This window comes from Pteronotus mesoamericanus, unplaced genomic scaffold, assembly GCF_021234165.1.
Source record: "Pteronotus mesoamericanus isolate MK-2021 breed Mesoamerican mustached bat unplaced genomic scaffold, CSHL_Meso_final contig_100, whole genome shotgun sequence".
Classification (NCBI taxonomy): domain Eukaryota; kingdom Metazoa; phylum Chordata; class Mammalia; order Chiroptera; family Mormoopidae; genus Pteronotus; species Pteronotus mesoamericanus.
The window spans coordinates 432622-457286 of NW_026554999.1; the positions used below are offsets into that span (position 1 = coordinate 432622).

Here is a 24665-nt window from a genome sequence, read left to right on the forward strand (position 1 = left end):
TACACAGGATAGAAAGGAATATTTAAGGTAAAAGGAGACGCCTAGGCAAGGCTGCTTTGGCTTACCCGGAAGTCAGAGAAAAGGGGGCCTTGGAGACAGGTTCAGGGGGTTAACTCAGGATGGGCTGCCACTGCCCATTGCTTCCCTGGTTTGCAAGTCTCATGGGGACCCTTAGAGTTTAGGAGATGCATACCTGTTAGGGGGGCGGGGAGAAAGAGGGAAGGGGCAGGTACAGGTATGCTCCCCCAGGGGAGAGTGCACACTGGGTCCTTTGTGCCAAGGGGTTTTCTCGCTCTTTTGCAGGTGGGAACCTTAGGGGAGGTCTCGGAAGATTTCAGCAGAATATTCATCAATTCTCCAAGTGTGTCCTTCCAGGTTCATAGTCTCTATTGATTGGTCCGCGCCAGGGCATTGGGTCATTAGTCATTGCAACTGGTCCTGGGGTTGCCCACCTGGTTTTGCTACTCTTCTGGGTTTGGAGCTGAAATACAACTAAAGCCTAGATGTTATCTCTAGTGAGGTGACCTGCATCTGGCTCTAAATTGCTTGGCCAGTTTGTTCTGCTATTTGTCTCAGTTTCCCCATTTGTCTGGGCTTACTGGCCTGTCTCATTCCCCACCCCGCGCTATGCATGCTCCCCCCTCAATCCCCCCTCCCAGAGACGTTCATTTTTGAAATCTTTTAGGCGTGATGACAGAGAAGGGTCTGTCTTTAGTAACTGCTTCCTGCTGACAAGGATCCTGGTCCCTGCCTGTGTAAGGGAGACAAGGGAATGGGATTTGAGACTGAAACAGAGAGGCTATTAGCTGATTCTTCCAAAGTATGGATGGGTCAGAACCCCTGAAGTATTGTCATCTTGAAATGGAATCATTGTATCCTAGACGTGACAAACCAGATAAGGTTAAAAAGGCATGTTTTAGTCCAGGCCAGTGTGGCTCAGTTGGTTGTCATTTCATCCTGTAAACCAGAAGGTCACAGGTTTGACTCCCTTTTGGAACACATGCCTGGGCTGCAGGTTTGGTTCCCAGTAGGGGTGCGTGGGAGAGGCAACTGATAGATGTTTTTATCTCACATTGATGTTTTTCACCCTCCCTCCCTTCTTCTCCCTCTAAGATCAATGAGCATGTCCTTGGGTGAAGATTTAAAAAAAAAAAAAAAAGACATGGCCTAAAAATAAGGAGGAAAATTATAATAATTAAAGATCTGAGGGGAGATAATCAGGTGATACAGGGAGGGACGACTGCCTTTGACTTTACAGTGTCCTAGATTAAGTTATTGGAGGGGCTTTCCTGGACAAAGGTGTCACCTGCCTGAAGCCCTTTTAAAAAATTATATTTAATTCAAATTTGGCTAAGGGATATATTATAAGATCCTTTTGAAGTAGCTCTTTTTCTGTCTGAATCTCTTGAGCAGGAAAGAGGAAGCAGCTTCAAGGTGGCAGAACTTTGGTCCCTGTAGTCCTGCCCTTTTAAATAATAAAGGTTTATATTCCAGAAATGAAGTTGGTAGATTGTCTACATTTTACTGACTTAATTATGTAGTCCTGAAAGTAAGTCAATTCAGTTAAATTGTTGAATCTCTCTTCAGGAGGCGTTCCCAGAGTAAGACCTATATTGTGTAAACAAGCAATCAGGTATTTAATGAGGGGTATGCTTATGAAAATAGAAGAAAAACCAAAGATTAATGATCAGAGCAAATTATAGACTAGTTTCTGAGTTTATGAGACTATCAGGAAGACTTCCAGATGAAAGGCTTTTGCTGGAATGAAAGTAAGCAGTCACAATCTGCAGTTTAAATATCTCTAGTGATGTCATTAGGTATGCACGTAAATTCTGTATGGCTTACACTGCATCGGTGATTTTTCCATAATTTCATTTAAAGATGGGAGAAAGGTGAAACATTAGTTTGAAAGAAAACTAGATAAATTCAGGATTCAATTGAGTTTGTAGGGGAAAAATAAAATTTTAACTAGAGTTTAATATCCATAACTGTGTATTCTACATTTTATTGAAACAAGTTTCCCCTAAAACACACCATTTTTAGCAAAACTAGCCCCAAAACTATCTACAGTATTAAATTCAGCTTTAATTTGGCCTGATTATTTGCAACAAGCATATTAATTAATTATATAGGCTTTCTTAAATTTATTTTGTTGGCATTTCATAAGATTGAGCTTTAATTAACCTGTTGGGAAATACCCCAACTAATTTAAGTAATGCAGTAATCATTGCAATCATGACTTTTTAATTAGGTTGAATATTGGGAAAAATGGGAAAAGTATGGGATGTCTACATACACACACCCAACACCCCCTAAAACAGATGATTATTCCTCACATGTCAAAATGTGGGCTTGTTGTTGCTTTTTGCTGTTCTCCAGGTCTCTCAACTTTTTATAGTTATAGTTAAGTATTTCAGACAAATGTAAGCAAAATTCACCTTTGAGGGTCTTATTTCAAGGCTATTTTGGCCAGACCATCATTCAAGTTAGGGGTGGAATACGTAGCATGAGCCATGCATTTTATAATACATTTTCAACCACATTTCAGCTCAAGCCTTTGAGGACCACTATGCAGCTATTTCCATTTGACAAGTGCAGAAACTGTGGTCTGGGAGGGTGATTGCCCAGGATGAAGCTGGTGAGCGGCTGCGCGGAGATCCAAACCGAAGCCCCAAGTACAGGTAACGAAGTACGACGTCACTGGTGATGCCGGGCAACGACCGCGCCAACTCCGGATGTGGGCCGGACCGGAAGCGGTAATGCAGGGAGCGAGGTCCGTATCCCTTCCGTCCCACAGTGCGTGAGCGGGTAGTTGTGCTTCCCAGGCCGCGGTTAGCAGAGTCAGGGGTGCCGAGCCCCGCCCCTCGGGCAGGATCGCCCCGCCCCTCCCCGTCCCTCCCTCCCTTCCTTTCCCTTCCCTTCCCTTCCTTTCCTTTCCCTTCCCTTCCCTTCGCCTCTCTTCTCCCTTCTTTACGTTTTGGTTTGGCTGGGCTTGGCTTGAGGCAGGCGCTGAGGGTGAGTCCTACTTCCCTACTTCCGGCTCTGTCCACGACTGGGCGGGGAGGCGGAGAATGGAAGTGGGCTTATCGGCCTTTACGTTGTAGCTAGCCAGCGCCAGCATCCCTGTGGCGGCGACAACGATGGACCGGGAGCCCGTGAGGCTTGCGGAAGGAGAAGCAGACGCAGCCCCAGGAGCTGCGGCCGCGGCGGCCTTCAGAGACTCAGCACAGCAGGTAGGTGAGGCCGCCTAGGGCGAGCCCAACTTCCTCTCTGCCCCGTCTGCTCTTTGGGCTTGCCCGCCTTCCTCTGAGCAGGCCCCCTGCGGGAGGTGCGTTTCGGGATTGCTCCTCAGTGTCCGCCCATCTGCGCTAAGACAAGGCGTGGAGGAAGGGACCTCTCACCAACTCCTCTGCTGGCAGCGCCTCAGAGCCGGGGGCGGATTCGGGTTTCCAGGGCTGATATAACAGCTTCGGGTCTGCGAATGAGAGAACTCAGACGTGTCCCCGAAAGGTGGCCTCAGTGGCAAGAGGCCAGGTGACGCCAGCTTCAATAACGTCTCAGTCTTTCCTTTTCCAAGCGCCTGACTTGGCCTCTGCCCTTTACTTAGCTAATAGCCAGTAAGTGCTAAAGAGTTTACAGGCTCTTCCACTTGATCCTTATAACTTATGCATGAGGTGGGAGTTATTCCTATTTCCCCAGTGAGGTAACTAAGGCCCAGAGCTGCTCTGTCCAATAGAAATATAATGCAAGCCGCATTGTAAATTCTTCTCCATTTTCTAGCAGCCACGTTACAAAAGTAAAAAGAAATCGGTGAAATTAATTTTAATATTACGTTGTATTTAACCTAATTTTCAAAAACAAATTTCAACATGTAATTAATGGGAAAATTATCAATGAGATATGTTCCCTTTTTGGTATCAGTCTTTGAAATTCTGTGTGCATTTTAAACCTGCTGCACATTTTAGTCCAACAATCCACATTTCAAGTGAGCATTAACCACATGTGGTAAGTGGTTACTGTTTTGGATAAGCCTAAGTGTAGAGTTAGGTAAGATTTGGAGGTCTGTTTTGTTTTGGATTCTGTAGTCTAAAGTAGTAGTTTAGGATCTTTGGTCAAGTAAAACTAATGAAGAAATTACTTTAACTGAAAGCACCTCAATTGTATACACTTATGGCCGTTAAAAACCTCACTTTGCTTCTAAATAGAAAACTTTCCACCCTTACTGAGGATTCAGTAGCTTCATTTTTGAGACTTAACTACTTGAACATTAGTGAGACATTTCCCCCAAACTACAGATTCCCAGAGAATAGTGCCTGAATGTCAGTATAGCTCTTATAAGATATAGTTTGTGGTGTTAACAAAAACTTTTCTTCATGCTAGTCTTTATATGTAATGTCTTGTTTTTCTCCTACTTAAAAAGGAGGAAGGTAACCTGGGAGAAGGAATTCAGGGGCAAATTAATTGACTAGGAGTCCACTTTTCACTTCATTTGAGACCTGTTGTTGACAGGTACACTGGAGCTTAACTCTTGAGTTCACAGTGCTTGATGTGTTTTACATTTGATTGTTTTTTCTGTTACTTTAATTGTTTTTATCACTACTTAAGATTGTTTTTATCACTACTTAAGCTTTGAGTCTAATAGCAAAGTAAACATACCTGTACTGACTTCCAGGTAAATGTTTGAAAAAAGGCTCTTTGTTTTGGGTTGGTGATATGTTATTTTCATATTCTTGATTAAAAAATAATAAAATAAATACTTGAGCAGTAAAGAAGTCCCTAGAACAAAAAGTAAAAAGTCCTAGGAGTCACCCATCACCTATTCCTCACATTCACATTCCCCAAAAGTGACTAAGTTTCTGGTTTATTCTTTCTGGCATTTTCCTATGCTTATATAATAATATTTCTTGTTAAACACAAATAGGTTCATACTATACAAATGGGTTCATTGATAACTTTCCCATTAATTACATGTTGAAATTTGTTTTTGAAAATTAGGTTAAATAAAACATAATATTAACTATTTTTCTGACTTTTCCCTTCTTGTTCTCATTCACACATTCCTGAAGTAGAAATCTCTCTGGAAACTCCAGATCTATATCTAGGGGTTTGACCACAGTAAGAGGGAAGAAAGATGTCAGTGAGGTGGAGGTTTGGATGGAAGGAGAGGCTGCCATCCTGCACTCCTTCATTGGTTTGTCAGGACGGAGAAATCCCAAGTGCCATGTAGAGAAGGGAGTAAGAGATAGGAGATTGGGTCTGTGTTTAGCATTAGGCCTCAAACCAGGCCATCCAGCAGCTTCTCTGACTAGACTTTTAACCAGAATTAAAGGAGCTAAAAAATTTCACTACTATGCATTCATTTAGCATTATTTAGCAACTCTGCTACCAAGCACTTACCATGTGCCAGGAACTATAGGCTAAGGATACAGCAATGAAGGATAACCATTGTGCCTATTCCAATGTTGCTAAACACCTAATTGGAAAGGTTTTAAAGTTCTGGGTCCTATGGGAGCATATAAAAAGGGTAGTATGTGTTTTAAAGATGTTCTTGGTACTATGGGAGTGTATAAAAAACATATTGCCTTTAAAAACAGGTGCTGAGGAATAAGATAAGCGAATTACAGACTGGTTAACCATAAAATGTAATAAAATGTTAATGGACATTGCATCTCATAATTTCCTGATATTAAAAACTGTCTTATCAGATCTTTGCATTTTGTTAAAATGGAATTTGTATAATTGACAGTAAACTTTGTATTTGCAGGTTTATGAGGTTTTTTTTTTGGTTATTTTTGTTTGTTTTAAATAAAACATTTGCAAAATTAAGACAATAATTTCCATTTATAATTGTTTGAAATTTTGTACCAAACTACTTTTCAGTTGGTTTTACCTATTGATACCTCTTTTAACTGACTTCCACCCCACTCCCCTTGCCCCAAGTAGAGGTTGGAATCACATATCATAGATTACTTCACAGAATTTTTAAATTTGCTATCCTGATTTCTTCGGATGAGAGGTTGACAGATTATAGGCTATTGGCCAGATCCTACCAGTTCACATAAAATTTTGTTTTTTGTTAAGATTATATTTATTTTTTTTCGAGGGAGGAAGAGAGGGAGAAAAACATCAATGTGCGTGAGAAACATCGATTAGTTGCTTCTTGCACGCCCCCAGCTGGGGGCCTGGCCTGCAACCCAGGCATGTGGCATGACTGGGAATCAAACCAGCAACCTCTCGGTTTGCAGGCTGGTGCTCAACTCACTGAGCCACACCAGGCAGGGCAGTTTATATAAACTTTTATTGGAACAAATCCATGCCCATTTCGTATGGATTGTTTGTGGCTGCTTTCACAGAGTTCAGTAGTTATGATAGAGACTATAGCTGCAAAGCCTAAAATATTTACTTTCTAGACTTTATAGAAGAAGTTTGTTCACTCCTGCTTAAGATGATAAAATTTGAGTTCTACATATGAAAAGTTAATATTAAATTTAAAAAAGCCCTTAAACAAGTCTCTTTAATACAAATTTTTATATGAAGTGTAATGATTAGAGCAAATAAAATGTCATTTTAGTTGCATATTATATAGAGAGAATATTACTCAAAATTCTGTTTATATTCAACTGTTACTGCAGTGAAAAATATGAATCATGTTTTAGCCTTTCCTTTTGTAGTTTTTTAAAAACTTTTTGGAAACAATATAACCAAGAGTCAGAGTTAACAGAGATAGTAGTTAAGTTTATACTAGTTGTTAAGACCCAGCTAGAGTGTTTTGATTTATTAAATTGTCTAAGGAAGATAAAGTAGTTGAGCTAATGAGAGATTGTGTGGGGAGCAGTGAGAAGCTTCTTCTGTTCTGATGGGAGTGTGTTGGGAGTAGAGTTGAGCATGGTGATGTACTGTGAAAGGTCTCAGCTTTTTCAGTGAGTGGGACTGTTGCTTTGGCATCAGATCCATCCATTTATATGACAAGTGGAGATCTAAACTAGCTCTTCTGACTTTCCCTTGCCTATAAGCGGGTCTAAAAGGAGACTTTGATGTCAAGACACCCATGAACCAAATCTTATATCAAGGGGTAAGATGAAACTGGGTAGGAATGCTTACCGTGGCTAGGCATTGGGGATAGGAGAAAGGTGGCCTGGATGGGCCGTATGTTGTCCATTGTGTTGATGGACACAATAAATGGGTTGGTCTTCTTTTATTAAGGCCTGGGATTTGTTTGAACCCTTAGGACAGGTTAGGGGAAAAATATTTTTTTTTCCAGGCTAGTTAATCCATAGATAGCCCAAGCTCTCAAGATTTTCATGATGTCAGTTTGCTGCTATACAGCAGTTGCAGTTGCTGTCAGTGATGACCATGTGTGTAATGGAACAGTGAATGTCTGTGTTCTGTGGGTTGTATATATCTGGATTCAAATCCTGGTTAATAACTAACCTTCCCTTTGGGAAGTGTAGAACACAGAAGAACCATATCTGTTTTTCTAAGAAGGACCTTAGAAGGTTAAGAGGAACAATGCATAAAAATAAAGTTACTTATATTTACAATACTGGGCAATTCTAGTCCACTATTTTTTATCAGTACAATTCCATCTCTGCAAACGTAGTTCAAAGAACTTAACTAGTAGTTGAATAATAATCATGGGTTTAAATTGTGTTTGGTCATATTTACAAGTTTAAGAATCTTTATAGAGTTCAAAATATTTAAAATCTGGACTATCCCAGAGAATTCTGCTGACATGGATTCTAATCATGACAGCCGTATAGTTCTGTATCATTTTGCTTTGGTTTAGTTTTGGAATTGTACTGGTAAACATGAATACATTTTCATCACAAAAACAAAACAAACAACAGCTACAAAAATGAATAAAAAGACCTCCTGACCACTCTGTTACGTGTACATCCTCCTCATTTCCACTATTGCCAGATATTTTTTTTCACAATTATTTGTGCTCTGCCTTCTCAAAATCTTCATGTAAGAAGAGCCAATGGAACTCTGGCTGGTGTGGCTCAGTGGATTGAGTGCCAGCCTGCGGACTGAAAGGTTACCAGTTTACCTGGGTTGTGGGCCAGGTTCCCAGTTGTGGGTGTGCGATAGGCACTCAGTCTGTTTCTCTTGCACATGTTTTTCTCCCTCTCTTTCTCCTTCCTTTCCCCTCTCTCTAAAATAAATAAATAAGGAAGAAAGAAAGAAAAAAAAAAAGAAAGTCCTAAAAGAAACAGATTCAGTGGAGTCTTCCTTGGGAGTTTAAACTTGAGGCCAAATGATGAGGGTAGGGAGGGAGTTTCTTCATCCTCTCCCACAGTATGCACTTCCTCTGAGTTTGGCACATGGCCACATGTATGAGGTAAAATTTACCTTGGAGTGACATTTCCATGTAATTAAAATTCCATAGACTATGTAGTGAGTATGCAGATGTTTGTGTTATTACTCATTAAACTCTTCTTAGATGCTGTTAATGTTTTTGTGTTTATGTGTGGTCTGTTTTCTTTTTAAAAACTGTTTAAGGATTGGTTTATGTTTCTTTATTTCCTAAAATAAAGTAACCTGGAAATTTTTTGATCATATCAATGAAAATCTCACTTGAAACTCTCATTTTCTAAATTTATAATGACATTAGATGAGTCACGAAAGAGGCTTTGAAAATGTAGAACTGGGAGTCATTGGAAAAAAGAAGAAAGTCCCGAGGAGAGTCATTCATTTTGTCAGCGGTGAAACAATGGAAGAATACAGTACAGACGAAGATGAAGTTGATGGCCTGGAAAAGAAAGATGTTTTGCCTACTGTTGATCCGGTGGGTTTGATGCTGGTGATCTTTTTGTCAGTGGGTATTGTTTTGATTGATTTGTTTCCCCTTACACATTAAATGGAAGGGGTCTTTTGAGGTTTTAATCAACTATTTCTGATTATAAAATTATGCATTATGATTTTGGTAGGAAATAGTATTTTTTTAAATCCTCACCTGAGGATATTTTCACTGATTTTAGAGAAGGAGGGGGAAGGAGAGGAGAGAGAGAGAAAGAGAAAGAAACATTGATGTAAGAGAGGAAAAGCAATTGGTTGCTTCTTGTTTGTGCCCAATAGGTATGTACCCTGACCAGAAATCGAACCCACAATCTTTTGGTGTATAGGATGATGCTCCAACCAACTGAGCCACCTGGCCAGGGTTGAAATACTGTTTTTATATAATATGGGTGGAAGTATTTCCTGCATTTCAGTAGCCTGAAATAATTTTTTTTGTTCGTTTTTAAATCATTTTTTATTTTTCAATTATAGTTGACATACAATATTATATTAGTTTCAGGTGTACACTTCAGTAATTAGACATTATATAACTTACTAAGTGATCATCCCGATAAATGTCGTACCCATCTGACATCATACATAGTTATTAGAATATTATTGACTATATTTCCTATACTGTGCTTTACATCCCCATGACTGTTCTGTAACAACCAACTTGTACTTCTTAATCCCTTCACCTTTTCTACCCATTCTTACAAAGCCCCAGCCCAGGGATATCTCTCCCAATTTTTATTTGCCACATGTGGGTAAGGGACTAGCCTGTTCTTAGTCTCCGCCCCCTTACGAATCTCAATGTGGTTTCTCCTTTGAATCCTTAGTTGCGGGACTTCATTCATCTAGATTTCAGGTGGTTCTGAAAGATGATGGTTCTCTGGTTTAGTTGTAATTTTGATGTGGTTGTGGGAGGAGGCGAGTACTGCATTTACCTATGCCATCATCATAACTGGAAGGTGAAATAATTTGTTTTTGAGTGTCAGAATTCTTTGTCAATGTGGATAGGTTTCTTTAAGATTCATCTCACAAGCCCTGACTGGTGTGGCTCAGTTGGTTGGGTGTCATCCCACAAACTGAAGGGTCACCGATTTGATTTGTGGTTGGAGGTCCCTTGTTGGGGCAGGTATGAGAGGTAACTGATTGATGTTTCTGTCCCTCTCTTTCTCCCTACCTTCCCCTCTCTCTAAAAAAAAATTATCTTACCAGAGTGCTTGACCTCCAGTCCCTTTGAATTAAGGATTGTATTAGCATGATAGTTCCATCCAAAACCTAGGAGTCATCGGTTCTTTTTTTGTATTGCCTCAAGTTTTGATTAGAAATAGATGTGTACAGTTCTAAATTGTATATGCCTCTTCAGCTAAATTTAAGAATTTCTAAGTTATAAAAGATGTTACTATAAAATCATAAGACTGGCTATATATTTTTTAAAAAGGCGTGTTACCCTCTCAGTAGCCATTTTAAGAGTTCAGTTGATCAAATATTTACTCACTCTTTAATAGATACTGTTGTAGGCACTGGTGATTACAGTAATGGACAATGTAAATTTCTGCTCTTTTATATGCTAGTGGACAGACAGGCAGTAAACAAATATATGGTATAATTATCAGACTATGGAAAGGGCTATGATGAAAATAAAGCATGGTAGCAGTATAGAGAATTATTAATTTATATCTGATTTTTAAAATATTATTCATAGTTTTTCATCAGATTTGGTTCTAAATAAATTTTGGTTATTAAAAAGAAACCAGATCCAGTTTCTCTACTACAGAAAATATTCAAAGGAATGTGCAATATACTCTGAAGGCAGTTCCAAATGCATGCAGAATATTGCAGAGGTGCTTAATGCAATGAAAGAACTGGTGGAATAAGTGTCTTTTAAAAAATTTTTAAAAAATATTTTATTTATTTTTAGAGATGGGGGAAGGGAGGGAGAAAGAGAGGGAAAGAAATGTCAATGTGCAAGAGATACATTGATGAGCTGCCTCTCGAATGCCCCCAACTGGGGACCTGGCCTGCAACCCAGGCATGTGCCCTGACAAAAGTCAAGTCTCATTCCATCATCATACATCTTTCCTCCCTCTGAGTACAGTGAGTTTTAGGCAAACAGGAGCTGCTATTATATGTTAATGTAATATAACATAAATATAATATAGTATAATATAATATAAGCAGTATATTATACTGCCAGTAGGAAACTTATGTTGTAAACTCAGCCTGAAGCTGACAGCTGACTTTTACTTGACTTCTAAATAAAATTTGTACCAAAAAAAAAAAAAATTAGTACAGTTCATAAAGAATTTATACTTGTTCTTGGCCCAAAGGCCAAGAGGCGATCATAAAGAATTTATAGGTAGCAAATAGGACTATCCATGTTGACTAAGTTAACCAAGGCAAAACAATAGCAGTTACTTAAATCTTTTGATGAAAGAGGTACAATTTATTTATTTTTGGTATTTTTCATTGCTGCTTAAACTTCAGATGTCTTCATCTGGTTTATATTTATGCATGCATATATTAATATTAGTCTATCATCATCCTTTTTTAATGCTGTAGCTCAGTGATTTTTCAACCTTTTTCATCTCATGGCACACATAAACTAATTACTAAAATTCTGTGGCACACCAAAAAGTACATCTTTTTCTGATCTGACCAAAAAAAAAGTAGGTATAATTCTGATTCATTCACAACAGACAGCTATTGTTGTGTTGGCTGTTGTCATTTTTTAAATTTGACAATCTAAGGGAAGAGAGGTCAGAGTCCCTGATTAACAAGTCAGGTATTGGGTGCTTTAAAAAATCTGGCAGCACACTGGTTGAAAATTGCTGCTGTAGCTTAATATAGACTTCTGGTCATAAAGCAAAATTGTAATAATTTTTTTTCGTTTTAAATAGCTTAAGTATTTTTTTGGCAGGAAATTTAAACATTAATAGAATGCATTATAATTTATTTCAGCCACTGAGGATTTGTCCACTGCACCTGTTCTATTTCTTTCTTTTTTTTTTTTTCTTTTTTGGCCAGAATTAACTTCCTCTGTGATTTCCCTTTCAAAAAAAACGTTTTTAAAGCTTAAGCCAACAACACTCCACCTGTAAAACTTTTTAAGTATTTTTTGTTGAAAAATAAGCACATCTTAAGTGCTATTAGAAAGTTACCACTTAAATATTTAACATTTTAAAAGTCTTAAACAGGCAGAATTAAATTACACATTAGATTTCAAGAAATTTATCTATAAAATTTGTTTCCCTCTCTTACACTTTTTGCACAACATTCATCTGTTTAAAAGAAAAAAAATGAGATAAACCCCGGGCCGGCTAGCTCAAAGTTGGAGAGTTGTTCTGATATACCGTGGTTGCCAGTTCAGTCCCCAGTCAGTGCACATACAAGAATCAACCAATGAATGCGTAAAGAAATGGTACAACAAATCAGTGTTTCTCTCTCACATCAATTTAAAAAACAATGAAAAATTGTGATGAAAATACTTAACATGAGACCTACCCTGTAAACAATTTTAAATACACAATACAGTATTGTTAACTATGGAAAAAACATGGTACAAAAGATCCTCTAGAATTTAATTATCCGGTGTAACTGGAACATTATACCTGTTGAATAATAATTCCCCATTTCCCTCCTTTCCACAGTTTCCGGCCCCACTGTTCTCTATGTTTCTATGTGTTGGATTATTTTAGATACCTCATATAAGTGGAATCAAGCAGTGTTTGTTCTTCTGTGACTGGCTTATTTTACCTAGCATAGTATCCTCAAGGTTCGTCCATATTGTTGCGCATAGCAGGCTTCCCTTCTTCTTAAAGGCTGAATAATATTCCATATATGCATATACCACATATTCTTTATTCATTCATTAGTCAGTGGACATTTAGGTTGTTTTGACATCTTGTCTATTGTGAATAATGCTACAATGAATATAGGAATACTAATTTGATATCCTGATTTTCTTTGACTTTTTTAAATATGAATATATCTCATTAACAGCTTTTTTAAAAAATTGATTATGGAAGTTCATGATATATTTTATGTTTATTAACCGTTTCTTAACTTCCTAATTTTTTTGATTTGGTCCTTACTGTATTTAGCAGCTTTTTTTAAAAAAAATTATATTTAGTTATTTTTAGAGATAGGAAGGGAGGGAGAAAGAGAGAGAAACATCAGTGTGTGGTTGCCTCTCAAGCACCCCCTACTGGAGAACCTGGCCGACAACCCAGGCATGTGCCCTGATTGGGAATCAAACCAGCAACCCTTTGGTTCAGAGACCGGCTCGCAGTCCACTGAGCCGCACCAGCCAGGCTCTGATTTTCTTTTTGATAAAACCCAGAAGTGGGATTGCTGGGTGATACGGTATTTCTTTTATTTTTTTAAATTATATTTTATTGATTATGCTATTACAGTGGTCCTGACTTTTACCCCTTTGACCCCCCCAACCTCCCAGCACCCCTCACTCCCTTAGCCAGTCCCCCCACCATTGTTCATGCCTTTGGGTCATGAGTATAAGTTCTTTGGCTACTTCTTTTCCTATACTGTACTTTACATCCCCACGGCTACTCTGTAAGTACCTATTTGTCATTTTTAATTCATTCGCCTCTTCACCCATTTCCCCACACCCCCCTCCCATCTAGCAACCAGCAAAACTCTCTGTATCCATGATTCTGTCTCTATTCTTCTCATTTGCTTAGTTTGTTTTTTAGATTCAATTGTAGATATGTATTTTTTGCCAATTTATTGTTCATAGTGTTGCTCTTCTTTTCTTAAATAAGTCCCTTTTAACATTTCATATGATAATGGTTTACTGATGATGAACTTTAGTTTTTTCTTGTCTAGGAAGCTCTTTATCTGCTCTTCAATTCTAAAGGATAGCTTTGTTGGGTAGAACAATCTTGGCTCTTGGTCCCTGCTTTTCATGATTTTTGAATATCTCTTGCCAATCCCTTCTAGCCTGCAAAATTTCTTTTGAGAAATCAGTGGAGGTCTTGTGGGAACTCCTCTGCAGGTAACTAACTCTTTTCTTTTGCTGCTTTTAAGATTCTCTCTTAAAAGGTGTGCCCTTTGGGCTGAGTACACCCTCCTCTTGTAAGTTGAGTCTTAGTTTCTTTTGTCAGAACAATGTGAGGGATTTACCTAGGCCATTCAGCTGCAAGGACTGGCTAGGATCACTTGCCACCAATCTCCACCTTCCATGGAGGGTCAGGGTGGTGATCTGATGTGGTCTGTAGTGTCCACTGGGTATGCTGGCCTTGGGGTTTCCCAGGTGGTGTCAGCCAAGGTCAGCCCCCACCTGTGTTCTGCCTGGCGCCACCCTTTCTGAGTTATAAAGCAATCTGAGACGGCTGCTGTTTGTGGTGGACTTGGAGATTCCCAGGCTATGAATCTAAGCTGGCTGCTGCTAGAGCTGGGCCAGGGGCTCAGTAAAGCCAGCTGTTGCTTGTTTGAGAGGATATAGGAAGTTGTAAAGTGTGAGCCAAGACCAGCCATTCTTGTGGACAAGAAGCTTGTAAATTGGGTGGGGCTGAGTCTCGGGATCTCCTGAGGCAGGGAAAATAGTGTTAGCGAGGTTGATGGAGTCTCAGATATGGCACCCGCCTGCTGTCTCTCGACTGTGTCGGGGGAGGGCTCAGCAAAAGACAGTAGCCTTTGCCTGCCTTTCTGTCTGAGGGAAAGCTGTCCCCCAGGTCCTGCCTTAATGCCAGACACTTCATTCCCTTCCTGTATGTCACTGGTGCCTTTCAAACTGCTACCCTGGTGCTGGAGCTCAGAAGGAGTGAGTCTGGGTTAGACTCTGTCTGGGTTCTTTAAGGGGAACTACCTGGGACTTCTGAAGTTTCTTCTACTAACTCAGCCCCTGCTGGTTTTTGCAGCCAGAAGTTGTGGGGACTTACCTTCCTGGCACTGGTAACTGGGCTGTGGGCCCCGGTATGGGGTTGGGACTCTTGCTCCCGAGATGTCCCTCCTGAATTTTTATCCACCACACATGGGTGTGGGACCAGTCCATTGTGTGTCTATGCCCCTCCTACCAGTCTGAATGGATGTTGTTGCTTTAATTCCATAGTTGTGGGGCTTCCATTCAACTCGATTTCTGACAGTTTTGAGTGATGGTTGTTCTATATTTTAGTTGTAATTTTGATGTGGTTGTGCGAAGAGGTGAGCCATGTCTGCCTATGCCACCATCTTGACCGGAATCTCAGTATCTCTATTTTTAATTTTTTGAGGAACCTCCCATACTGTTTTCCATAATGGCTGTACCATTTTACACTCCCATAAACGGTGCACAAGGGCTTCATTTTCTCCACATTCCAACCAACACTTATCTTTTTGTTTGTTTATTTTGACAATAGCCATCCTAACAGGTGTTGATAACTAAAGACAGCTCTGGCTTTACTTAATGTAAAGAGCAGATATTCCATTTTCTGTTTGCTTCTAATGCATCATAAATCTGGTAGGACAAAGAAATTTTAAAGATATGATCCTGTATTTACAAAATAGATTTGTAAAAACAGGCCCAATTTAAAAAACAAGAACACCTGACATTTAAAATAAAGATTTAAAAATAATACTCCTGGCATACTTGATAGAAAATAAAGAATGGATACTTAGATTTTTTTTTTTAACAATCTTACGGTAATTCTTTCCCTTAGATTTCCCCTTAGATGCGTCTTTAAAATAAGCATATTCCCTGTAATTCCTTTAAACTTTGATTTAGTTTTGATTAGGTTACTCAAATATGTGTATATATGTGTATCTAAGTATATATATATTTGATATAGAACAGACTGACAGCTGTCAGAGAGGACAGGATGAAAAAGGTGAAGGGATCAAGCAAAAAAAGCCCGCCAGACTGATAAACACAGACAACAACGGTATAGTGATTCCCAGGGGGAAAGGGGGTCGGGGGAGAGGATAAAAAGGGGTTAAGTAGTGATAGGAGATGTGACATGGGGTAGTGAACACACAATACAAAGTACAGATGATGTGTTATACAGTTGTACACCTGAAACCTATATAATTTTATTAACCAATGTTGCCCCAATAAATTCAATAATAAAGTTTTTAAAAAATTGGTTATGCATCCTAGGTCGTGTGACTCAGTGGATTGAGTGTTGACCTGCGAACCAAAGGGTCGTTGGTTCAGTTTCCAGGCAGGGTACGTACCTGGGTTGTGGGCCCGGTCCCCAGTTGGGGATGTACAAGAGGCAACCACACATTGATGTTTCTCTCCCTCTCTTCCTCCTTTTCCCTCTCTCTAAAAATAAATAAAATCTTTAAAGAAAATTGGTTATGCATATAATTATTAACCTGTATAAATGGTGTGATGCCTTTTGTAATACAGTAAGAACTCAGAATTACCTGGGCTCATTTTTCACTGACAAATTTTTTTTAATTTATTGATTCGAGTGGGGAGGGGAGAGAAACAGGCATAGAGAGAGACAGACAACAATTTGTTGTTCCACTTATGCATTCATTGGTTGCTTACTGTATGTGCCCTGGCTGGGATTGGACTTGCAATCTTGGTATATCAGGACTGTGCTGTAACCAACTGAGCCCCACTCAGCCAGGGCCCCACCTGTAAAATCTTTAAAAAGGAAAGGACAATGTGCTGTGGTAAGGATACTAGGGAATTGACATCTTACACATTCTGCTGAGTATTGGTAAATTTCCTGGTGTAAAGTTTTGCAATCTGAAGGAAGAGCTTTCCAAATGATTATATATTTTGGCCTTGTTATTCACTTTAGGAATTTAAGCATTTGGGAAATATGCTTAATATTTTATTATTAAATGGGAAAAACCGAGGATAAAGGACAGCAATGTTTTAAAACACATGTGTGCTCAGAAAAAGATAGGGAAAATTACTAAGATGTTAATCATAATTATCTATGGGGAGTTGAAAACTGGGTGACAATTTTTTTTATACTTCATTTCCTAACTGTTCTAGAATTAGTAGTTATTACTTTCATAATCTAAAAATAATTTGTTCAAACACAGGAGATAGCAAGTCTAAATAATTCCCTATTAAGGAAGAGAGGGGTGGATACTTATTCAGGAATAAATAAACACCTAAATTTTTGGAGAGGAAAAAATGAATCAACTTGAATTTACCCTATAAAATGCAAGTCTTGAAGACCCAAGATCCTGTCCTAGTTCTCCTCCTACTGGGATGGTGGTAGTGGCAGTGATGCTGGCGGCTGTCACAGGGTTCTAGTGTAGGCTCTTGAGCCACCCCTCCTTTTGATTTAGTAAGGTCACTATCCAAAGGACCCTGTACATTTATTCTGTATAGCTGTGTAATAATGACAGATGTTATTCAGGAATCCTTATCCAGTTTCTCAGCTCTGGAGCAAGTTTGATTCTTTTATAGTCACAGCCTGGATATAAGCAGTTATCCTCTGTAAAAAAAACCAACCCTGGAGAATTGGTCCACTGAGAAATATATGCTTTCCTCCAACGGCATGCTTATTCCTTTTCTATAGTTAGTTCTTTTTTATGCTTTTCTTACTTTCTTGGCCCTATCATTTCCCATGTGTTACAGAATTGGCTTTATTCCCTGTATTTCTGCATTGTTCATTTGCTGTAAATATTGTAAGGTAAATACCAAGGTCAGAATATCTTAAACAGAGGCCCTAAAATAGCTCTTATCCCCACATAAGAGACACCTCCCCCTCTAAGTATAGAAGATATAGCAGATATATCAAGGAGTCAGAAATATACAGTATCATCCTAATTGAATTTATTTGTTTGCTAGGACATTCATTCTAGCATAAGTAAAGACTAAGGAACTACCTTACTTTTGTGTGTCTTTTTCAGGAATACTGTCACAGCAGTTGGCATACCTGCTTTTCATGGGAAGATGGTGTTTATGTTTTCTGTTCTGTGCTTTACTTTAGCACATCTTTCCCAGTCTTACAGATATTCTTCATGCATGCATACATGCAGAAATATATAAGACACAATTTTATTTTTTTAAATTAACTTGGATAAAAACAAGTTGATAAGGCAGTCAGTGGTCACTCAAAATGACTTCGAAAACCATCAGGATAAAAAATTTCCCTCTCATTGTGGTTTTTGCATTTCTCTGCTGATTAGTGACATTGAGCTTCTTTTCATATGTCTGTTGGCCATTGGTATGTCCTCTTTCAGAAATGCCTATTCAGGTCCTATGCCCATTTTTAAATTGTATTGTTTTATTGGCATTGAGTTATATAAGTTCAAAATTAATAAATTTTGGATATTAACCACTTACCAGATGTCTCATTGGTGAATATCTTCTCCCATTCAGTAAGTTATCCTTTAATTTTGTTGATGGTTTCCTTCGCAGAAACAGATTGCATGAAGAAGATTTGGTACATATGTACAATTGTATATTACTTGACCATAAAAAAAGAATGAAATCTTACCATTTGCTACAACATGGATGGAGTTAGAGGGTATTATGCTAAGTGAAATAAGTCAGAAAGAGAAAGGCAAATACCATATGATTTCACTTAATGTGGAATCTAAAAACAAAACAAACGAAACAAATAACCTCATAAATAACAGAGAACAAACTTGGTTGCCAGATTGGGGGGTGGTTTGCGAGCTGGGTGAAAATGGTGAAGGGATTGAGATGTACATATTGGGTAGGACAAAACAGTCATGGGGATGTAAAGTGCAGCATAGGGAATGCAGTCAATAATAGTGTAATAGCTAGGTATGGTGCCAGGTGAGTACTGAAATTATTGGGGGAATCACTAAATTATATGATTGTCTAACTATGCTGTACAGCAGAAACTAATATAAAATAATATTGAATGTCAACTGTAATTGGAAAATAAAAAAAATTTTAAAGTTTTCCCTCAGCTATGAAGAAAGGGAAATAGCATTAAAATTGACAACCTTATCAGCTTTATATATCAGTAAAGGAAGATACTTTCTTTTCACCAAAAAAGAAGAGAGAGTTGTTTCTAGGGTCTATGGTTTTCAGTCTTACAGATATTCTGTATTTGCTTTTCCAATGCCCTTGTAATCATTAACCTATCAAACCAATATCAAAATGATTAATGTATTTGATTGATTACAGGGTGTATACTATGTTTTCTTTTGATAAACAAAAATATGTATTGGTATAGTGAAGCAAGCTTGTATTGCCGATTTCATCCATGGATACAAACTGTCATCCATGTGGTAGGGTTCACAAAAGTATCCTATGGATTTAGAGCACCAAGATTAACTATGAAAGTGTACAGTGGAGATTGCTTTCTCCCAATGGTCCTGGCCTACAAAATATACACTGAACTTGTCTTGGGTTATACGGTCTAATCCCTTTTTAGTCCTTAAAGAAACAAAAATCTCATCTTGCCACTTAGAAGTTACTTATTTCCCCACTATTAAAGTTTGTGTGCTATGCTCTTATCCTGCTTAATTTCTCTGAACCTTAATTTCCCCACTGCACTGTTAAGTGTGTTGTTATGTATGATTTTTTAAGGTCCCTGTCCATTGACTACACACTTTCTCTGATGTGCTTGTGAAAATGAAGACAAGCAACATGACGGAAAAAGGAAGGCTCTGAAATATCAACTCTTAAATACTTAAGACTGTGACTTAACCAGCTCCATTTCAGTGGCTGCTGCTTTTTTTGGTTGTTCCAGGGACTTAAAGTGGTGGTAGTGATATGAGTGAACATGAAATGTGTTTGTGGAGTTCTAGCTATAAAGGCTTTACATATTTGTTTGAGTGTAATTTATTTGTAGTACTATAGAATATTCTAAATGTCTGCCAAGTATTGATTACTTAATTCTGGCCTGAATATATAGAATGAATTTAGGTATGAATGTTGCTTACCAGATTTCTTGTTGCAGACAAAACTTACCTGGGGCCCCTACTTATGGTTTTACATGCTTCGTGCTGCTACATCAACCCTCTCAGGTATTACTTTCTGTTTGAATGTTGTGTATCTAATGTAATATGCTCCAGGAGCTTTGCCAAATGAGGTGTTTCAGAAATGAATGAGAGACAATAGGGAATTAATCACTCTTAAGGTAGCCAGTATTGAAATGTATTAATCTAACTTGTACTTTACCTTAAAATATTCTTCAGCTTCAGTTTATGTGTTTTTTCCTAAGGACTGAAAATGCCTGTTTAGATTCAATTTTTATGGTCATGAGTTTTATCTGTTAGCATCTATTTTGTTATTTTGTCATATGAAGCTTCTGTTAGAAACTATTTTGTTATTTTCTCATTTGGTTTTGTACTGACATTGTTCTCATTCTCTTTGCTTATTCTAAATCCTGTAGTTATTCATTTGTTTTATTTCATTAATATTTTATTGGATTATTATTCAGATTTTAAGGTAAGGAAACAAAAGTCTCTGTACTTAATGACACACAGACTGGATGTAGGAAAACTGCAGTGGGTTTGATGCACAGATACAGCTAAGTTACATTTGAAGGAAATGAATTATCATCTTATGATTTAACCATGCTAACTTTAAATAAAGACTTTAAATCATAAAGCTTTCCCCGGCTTTCAATTTTAACTCCTTCATAGCTTCTATAACTTTCTGCATTTTATTAGATCTAATTTTGTGTAGTCATTCATTTAACAAACACTGAGCACTTGGTATATACTAGACAGTCTGGTGAAATGAAAAGAACATGAGAACTTATCTGTTATCCATTCAGACCTGAATTTTGGATTTGCTTTGTTAGCTTGGCAAGTTTTTCAACCTCTCTGAATCTAACCATTCACAGTGCCTGGCACGTGGCAGGCACTCAGTGGATGTATGGTGCAAGCCATTCCTCTCCTCAAGCCCCATGGCGTCTCAGCTCTCTTGTATACCTTTTTTAAAAAAGAAATAAACATGTTAACAAATAGTTTTAATACCTGGTGGTAAGTAGGGAATGTTACTGGAAGCCTGTAAAGAGCAGTAAGTGCTTCTGAGATATACTGAATGTTCTTAATCTCCCTGAGGGCAGGGACTACTATATAACTTGTATTTCTACAGGGCCTTGCACACAGTAGGTGCTCAAGAAATATTTATGGAATTGTGTAAGCCATTTAACTTTTGTATCTTTAGTGTGTGACTTTCTGGGAGAGAAGATTGCGTCTGTTTTGGGCATCAGCACCCCAAAATACCAATATGCCATTGATGAGTATTACCGGATGAAGAAGGAGGTGTGTTTCCTTTTTACATTTTCTTGATTCAGTTTGGTTTGCTGTGGACTTGATGAGCTGTGTAATGAACACATGTATCCTCTAGGTCCCCAAAAGATAGCTCCCTTACACTAGGCATTTCATTTTAGTCATTAATTTATCAAATTAGCATACATTTTAGAATTTTTAATACTGAAATTTCCTTAGGATCTATTTGTAAAACTAAGCTACGCCTCAGTGTGCTAGCTAGTAGGTGAGATGTCTTATATTTGTCATTAATATTCACACACCTCTCTCTGGGTTGTTATTCAAATTTTAAGGTAAGGAAACAGTCTCTACTTAGGATACACAGACTGGATGTAGGAGAATTGAAGTGGGTTCGATGCACAGAAAATTATAAGAACTAGAAATGTGTATGTGCCAGTTGTTAAGGCACAAAGATGTGAGGTAATGTTTGTAGTGAACTCTTAGTGTAGAGGTGAAATGAGTTTAGCCTTAAACTATGAGAAAGCTTTAGCAATTAAGAGTGTGGGCCCAAGAACCAGAGTCTGAGTTCAAATTCTGGCTCTGCTACTTACAACTTCGTAATCTTGGGCAAGGTACTTAACTTCCATAGGCCTCAGTTTACTTTATAATGAGGAAAGTTGCAGCATCCATACTCAAGGTTGCTCCACGGATTAAATGAGTTAATATGTAAAATAGAACAGCACCTAGTATGTATTGGTGAATGTGAAATCAACATTACTATCTTTTATTATTCTCCTTCAAGCACTTGAGGGAAATTCAGGTAAACCTAGAAAGTTAAGGAATGAAGATAACGTTGTATGTTTGGGGAAATGGGAAGACTACCACCTTATTTTCACTGGTGCATAGAGTACAACAGGGGAATGGCTGTAGATGAATCTGGAAAGCTCAGCTGACTTTATATTAATGTGGTCTCAAAAATGTTTGATGACTGTTTTTTAACACAACCAGCCTTGTGTAGAAAGCCTTATCATCTCATTAGGCATATTGAAATGGCCTCCCTGAATGGTCTTTCTCATTCACTCTCAAGCTCTAGATTAATCTTCCTGACAGATTAGTCATTCTGTATCATCTACCCATACTGCAGGGACTGATACACATGCCATCCCCGCCATGAAGTTAGTAGTTCTGGAACTAGAAATTAACTCTTTCTAAATCTCTATAGTGCTTATTCCTTTCTGTTTTAATGCTGTTTCTCATCTTCACTTCTCTCCTAGATTGCAAACTTTTTGAGGACAGAGATTGCCTTATCTGTTAGCCATTAACTATGCTATACTGTTTAGTGAATAGACCTCCGTGTTCCAATGAACAGGCTGATACCCTACCATTGAAGTGATAAAGTATTAGCTAGTCTTTTAGACTAGATTTCTTTTATATTAGAATTAATTGGAAAAGGTATCACCCCTGTCAAAATCAGTTCAGGTCTCATCTAAGCTATGCAGTGCTGTACATGTTTTAAAAATAACACCACTTTTAAAATGTCATACAGCAGTTTTCATTTAAACTTGGGAATGGGGAAAAGGAAGTATATCTTAATTAGTCCCAAGTGAATTTGACATGATACTGTTTTGGTTAACACACACGCGCGCATGCACGCGCAGTTAAAAGGGGGGGAACAAATACTATTCCATTTGGACATTTAAATTTCAACGATTCTTGATATTTTTCTCTTTTTAGGAGGAGGAGGAGGAAGAAGAAAACAGGATGTCTGAAGAAGCAGAAAGGCAATACCAACAGAATAAGATGCAGGCTGATTCCACTGTTCAGACAGATCAACCAGAAACAGTGGTGACCAATTCATTTGTGAATCTCAACTTTGAAATGGAGGGGGAATGTGAAGTAATTACAGAAAGCAAACAAAATCCAGTCTCTGTCCCACCATAGAATGCATTGACTCTTCAAATGTCAAACTCTATGGTGGTTTTCATACCAGGAACTTGGGACATTCTCTATTCAGTGAGACTTAATATAGTTATTTATACTTTAAATTATTATCTGGAAAAGGGAAAATGTTTTCTTTATTCATAGGCTCTATCTAGCAAAAGTCAGATCTGAAATTTGGTGTTTGTACTATGCTTTTACTGTGTGTCAAATTAGTGTTTTGGTTTTAAAATGGTGTTTATAAAGTAAAGGACATTTTAGAGCCCGAACTGCAATTAAGAGTTAAATGATCATATGCTTGTCTGTTATTTGTGTTTGTTAAAAAAAAAAAAAAAAAGGGTAGGTTGCTGATTAAGGCTAATTGGAGCTGATGTTCCTAATTTCAGATGAAAATGAGGATTTTTTCCCCCCTACATTTTTTCATGTCATGTCTTAGATTTATATATCTAACCATTAATTTCATACTAAGGATGATGATTCATTGAGTTTGTAATAAAAGGAACAAGATAAAAAAAAGCACTTTGAATTTTATTTTCTTGAGAATAACTATTTTATGGAAAGGTGACTGAGTTTATAATACCAAATATTAAGATTGGTTTCCTTTTTTTAATGTAGGTTATTTAATCTTTTCAGTAGTTATTCAAATTAAATAACTAATTTTGAACATGTTAAAAATACTAGTTATTGAATGAATTTATTAATGTATTTGTTTTCAAGTGGCAATACCTAGTGATTATCCACATGGCACCCTGGTTATGTCACTCTCTCAGCCCTTACTGCCTCCTACGGGCCAGGTACTTACAGGGAGGGGGCTGAGATTGGGACACAGATGAAGATTTAACCATCAGGGGCTTACTGTTAAATATTGTACAAGGTGCAATGGTAGCATAATGAAAGTAGTTGTCATTCACCACTTCAAAGTAACAACAGTAAAGCGGACAGTTTGCCTGTCCCAGATGGGCCATCTGTCTATCCACCGTGCTGTTAGCCAAACTTATTAAAAAAACATAGTACGGAACTAATTTTGAAAATATTCTTAAATATGTGTTCAGAATCTTGTATCTGTATGGTTTTGATTTATAACTAAATGTGGGTAAGGAAGATTATGTGGCATAGTTCAGATATTATTGCTCTTAGAAGCTTATTCACAAACTTAAAGAGCTTTTAGAAATTAATGGTTATTGATAGCTATCTAAACAGCATTAAACTTTCAATCGCAAATATATCTATATAAAATACAAAGAATCTCACAACACACATACAGTGGTCCTATTTTGGAACTCTATTATTAATGAACATGAACATCTAGGCACTAAGTTCAGTTTTTTTAACTGAAATTTGAAGAATTTATGAAAGACTCTTCATTAGGAATCTTTGGTTAAATGGATTCATAGAGTCGTTCATGGCATGTGATGGTAATCTTATTAGTCATGGGTGTAACCTGCATAATTTAGTGTTTACGGGATTAATAATCAGATTATATAATTAATGGCACTGTAAATTATAGTTTACCAATAGCTCTAAAACATGGTAATCTGAAAACTAGAAACTTTGCTAATTATAGCAGAAGGAAGATAATGACTTCTACTCTATGTTTTATGTTTCTTGAATTTTACTTTATTTGTCCAACAGTGGCCAGTTTGTAATGTTTATATGGTTATATACACTGTGCCTTAAATTTTTTATATTTTTATTTATGCAAACTAGAACATTTCCCATAAATGCATTAAATGGTTTTGTCTTATTTTTTAAGTCTCCTCCAGTTTTTCTTTCAACCCTTTTAATATTTACTGTTCCCTCTGGACCATAATTCATGATATTCTGTCCTCTTC

The 24665-nt window shown here is 37.7% G+C and overlaps 1 protein-coding gene across 3 annotated transcripts in view; it reads left to right on the forward strand.

Annotated features, from left to right (window-relative positions):
* The window catches only part of LOC129081245 (signal recognition particle subunit SRP54), a 79759-nt gene extending 55116 nt beyond the window's left edge, over positions 1–24643 (forward strand). The window contains exons 1-6 of one of the 3 annotated variants that reach the window (XM_054586921.1): positions 2814–3015; positions 3105–3233; positions 8615–8788; positions 19635–19701; positions 20852–20949; positions 22630–24643. In XM_054586921.1, coding sequence (XP_054442896.1) covers positions 3141–3233; positions 8615–8788; positions 19635–19701; positions 20852–20949; positions 22630–22836 — 639 coding nt within the window. In that variant the 5' untranslated portion in view covers positions 2814–3015; positions 3105–3140 and the 3' untranslated portion in view covers positions 22837–24643. Of the gene's footprint in view, positions 1–2813; positions 3016–3104; positions 3234–8614; positions 8789–19634; positions 19702–20851; positions 20950–22629 lie in introns of those variants that run through there. The other 2 variants (XM_054586843.1, XM_054586974.1) reach the window with 2 other exon arrangements.
* The last annotated feature ends 22 nt before the right edge of the window (positions 24644–24665 follow it).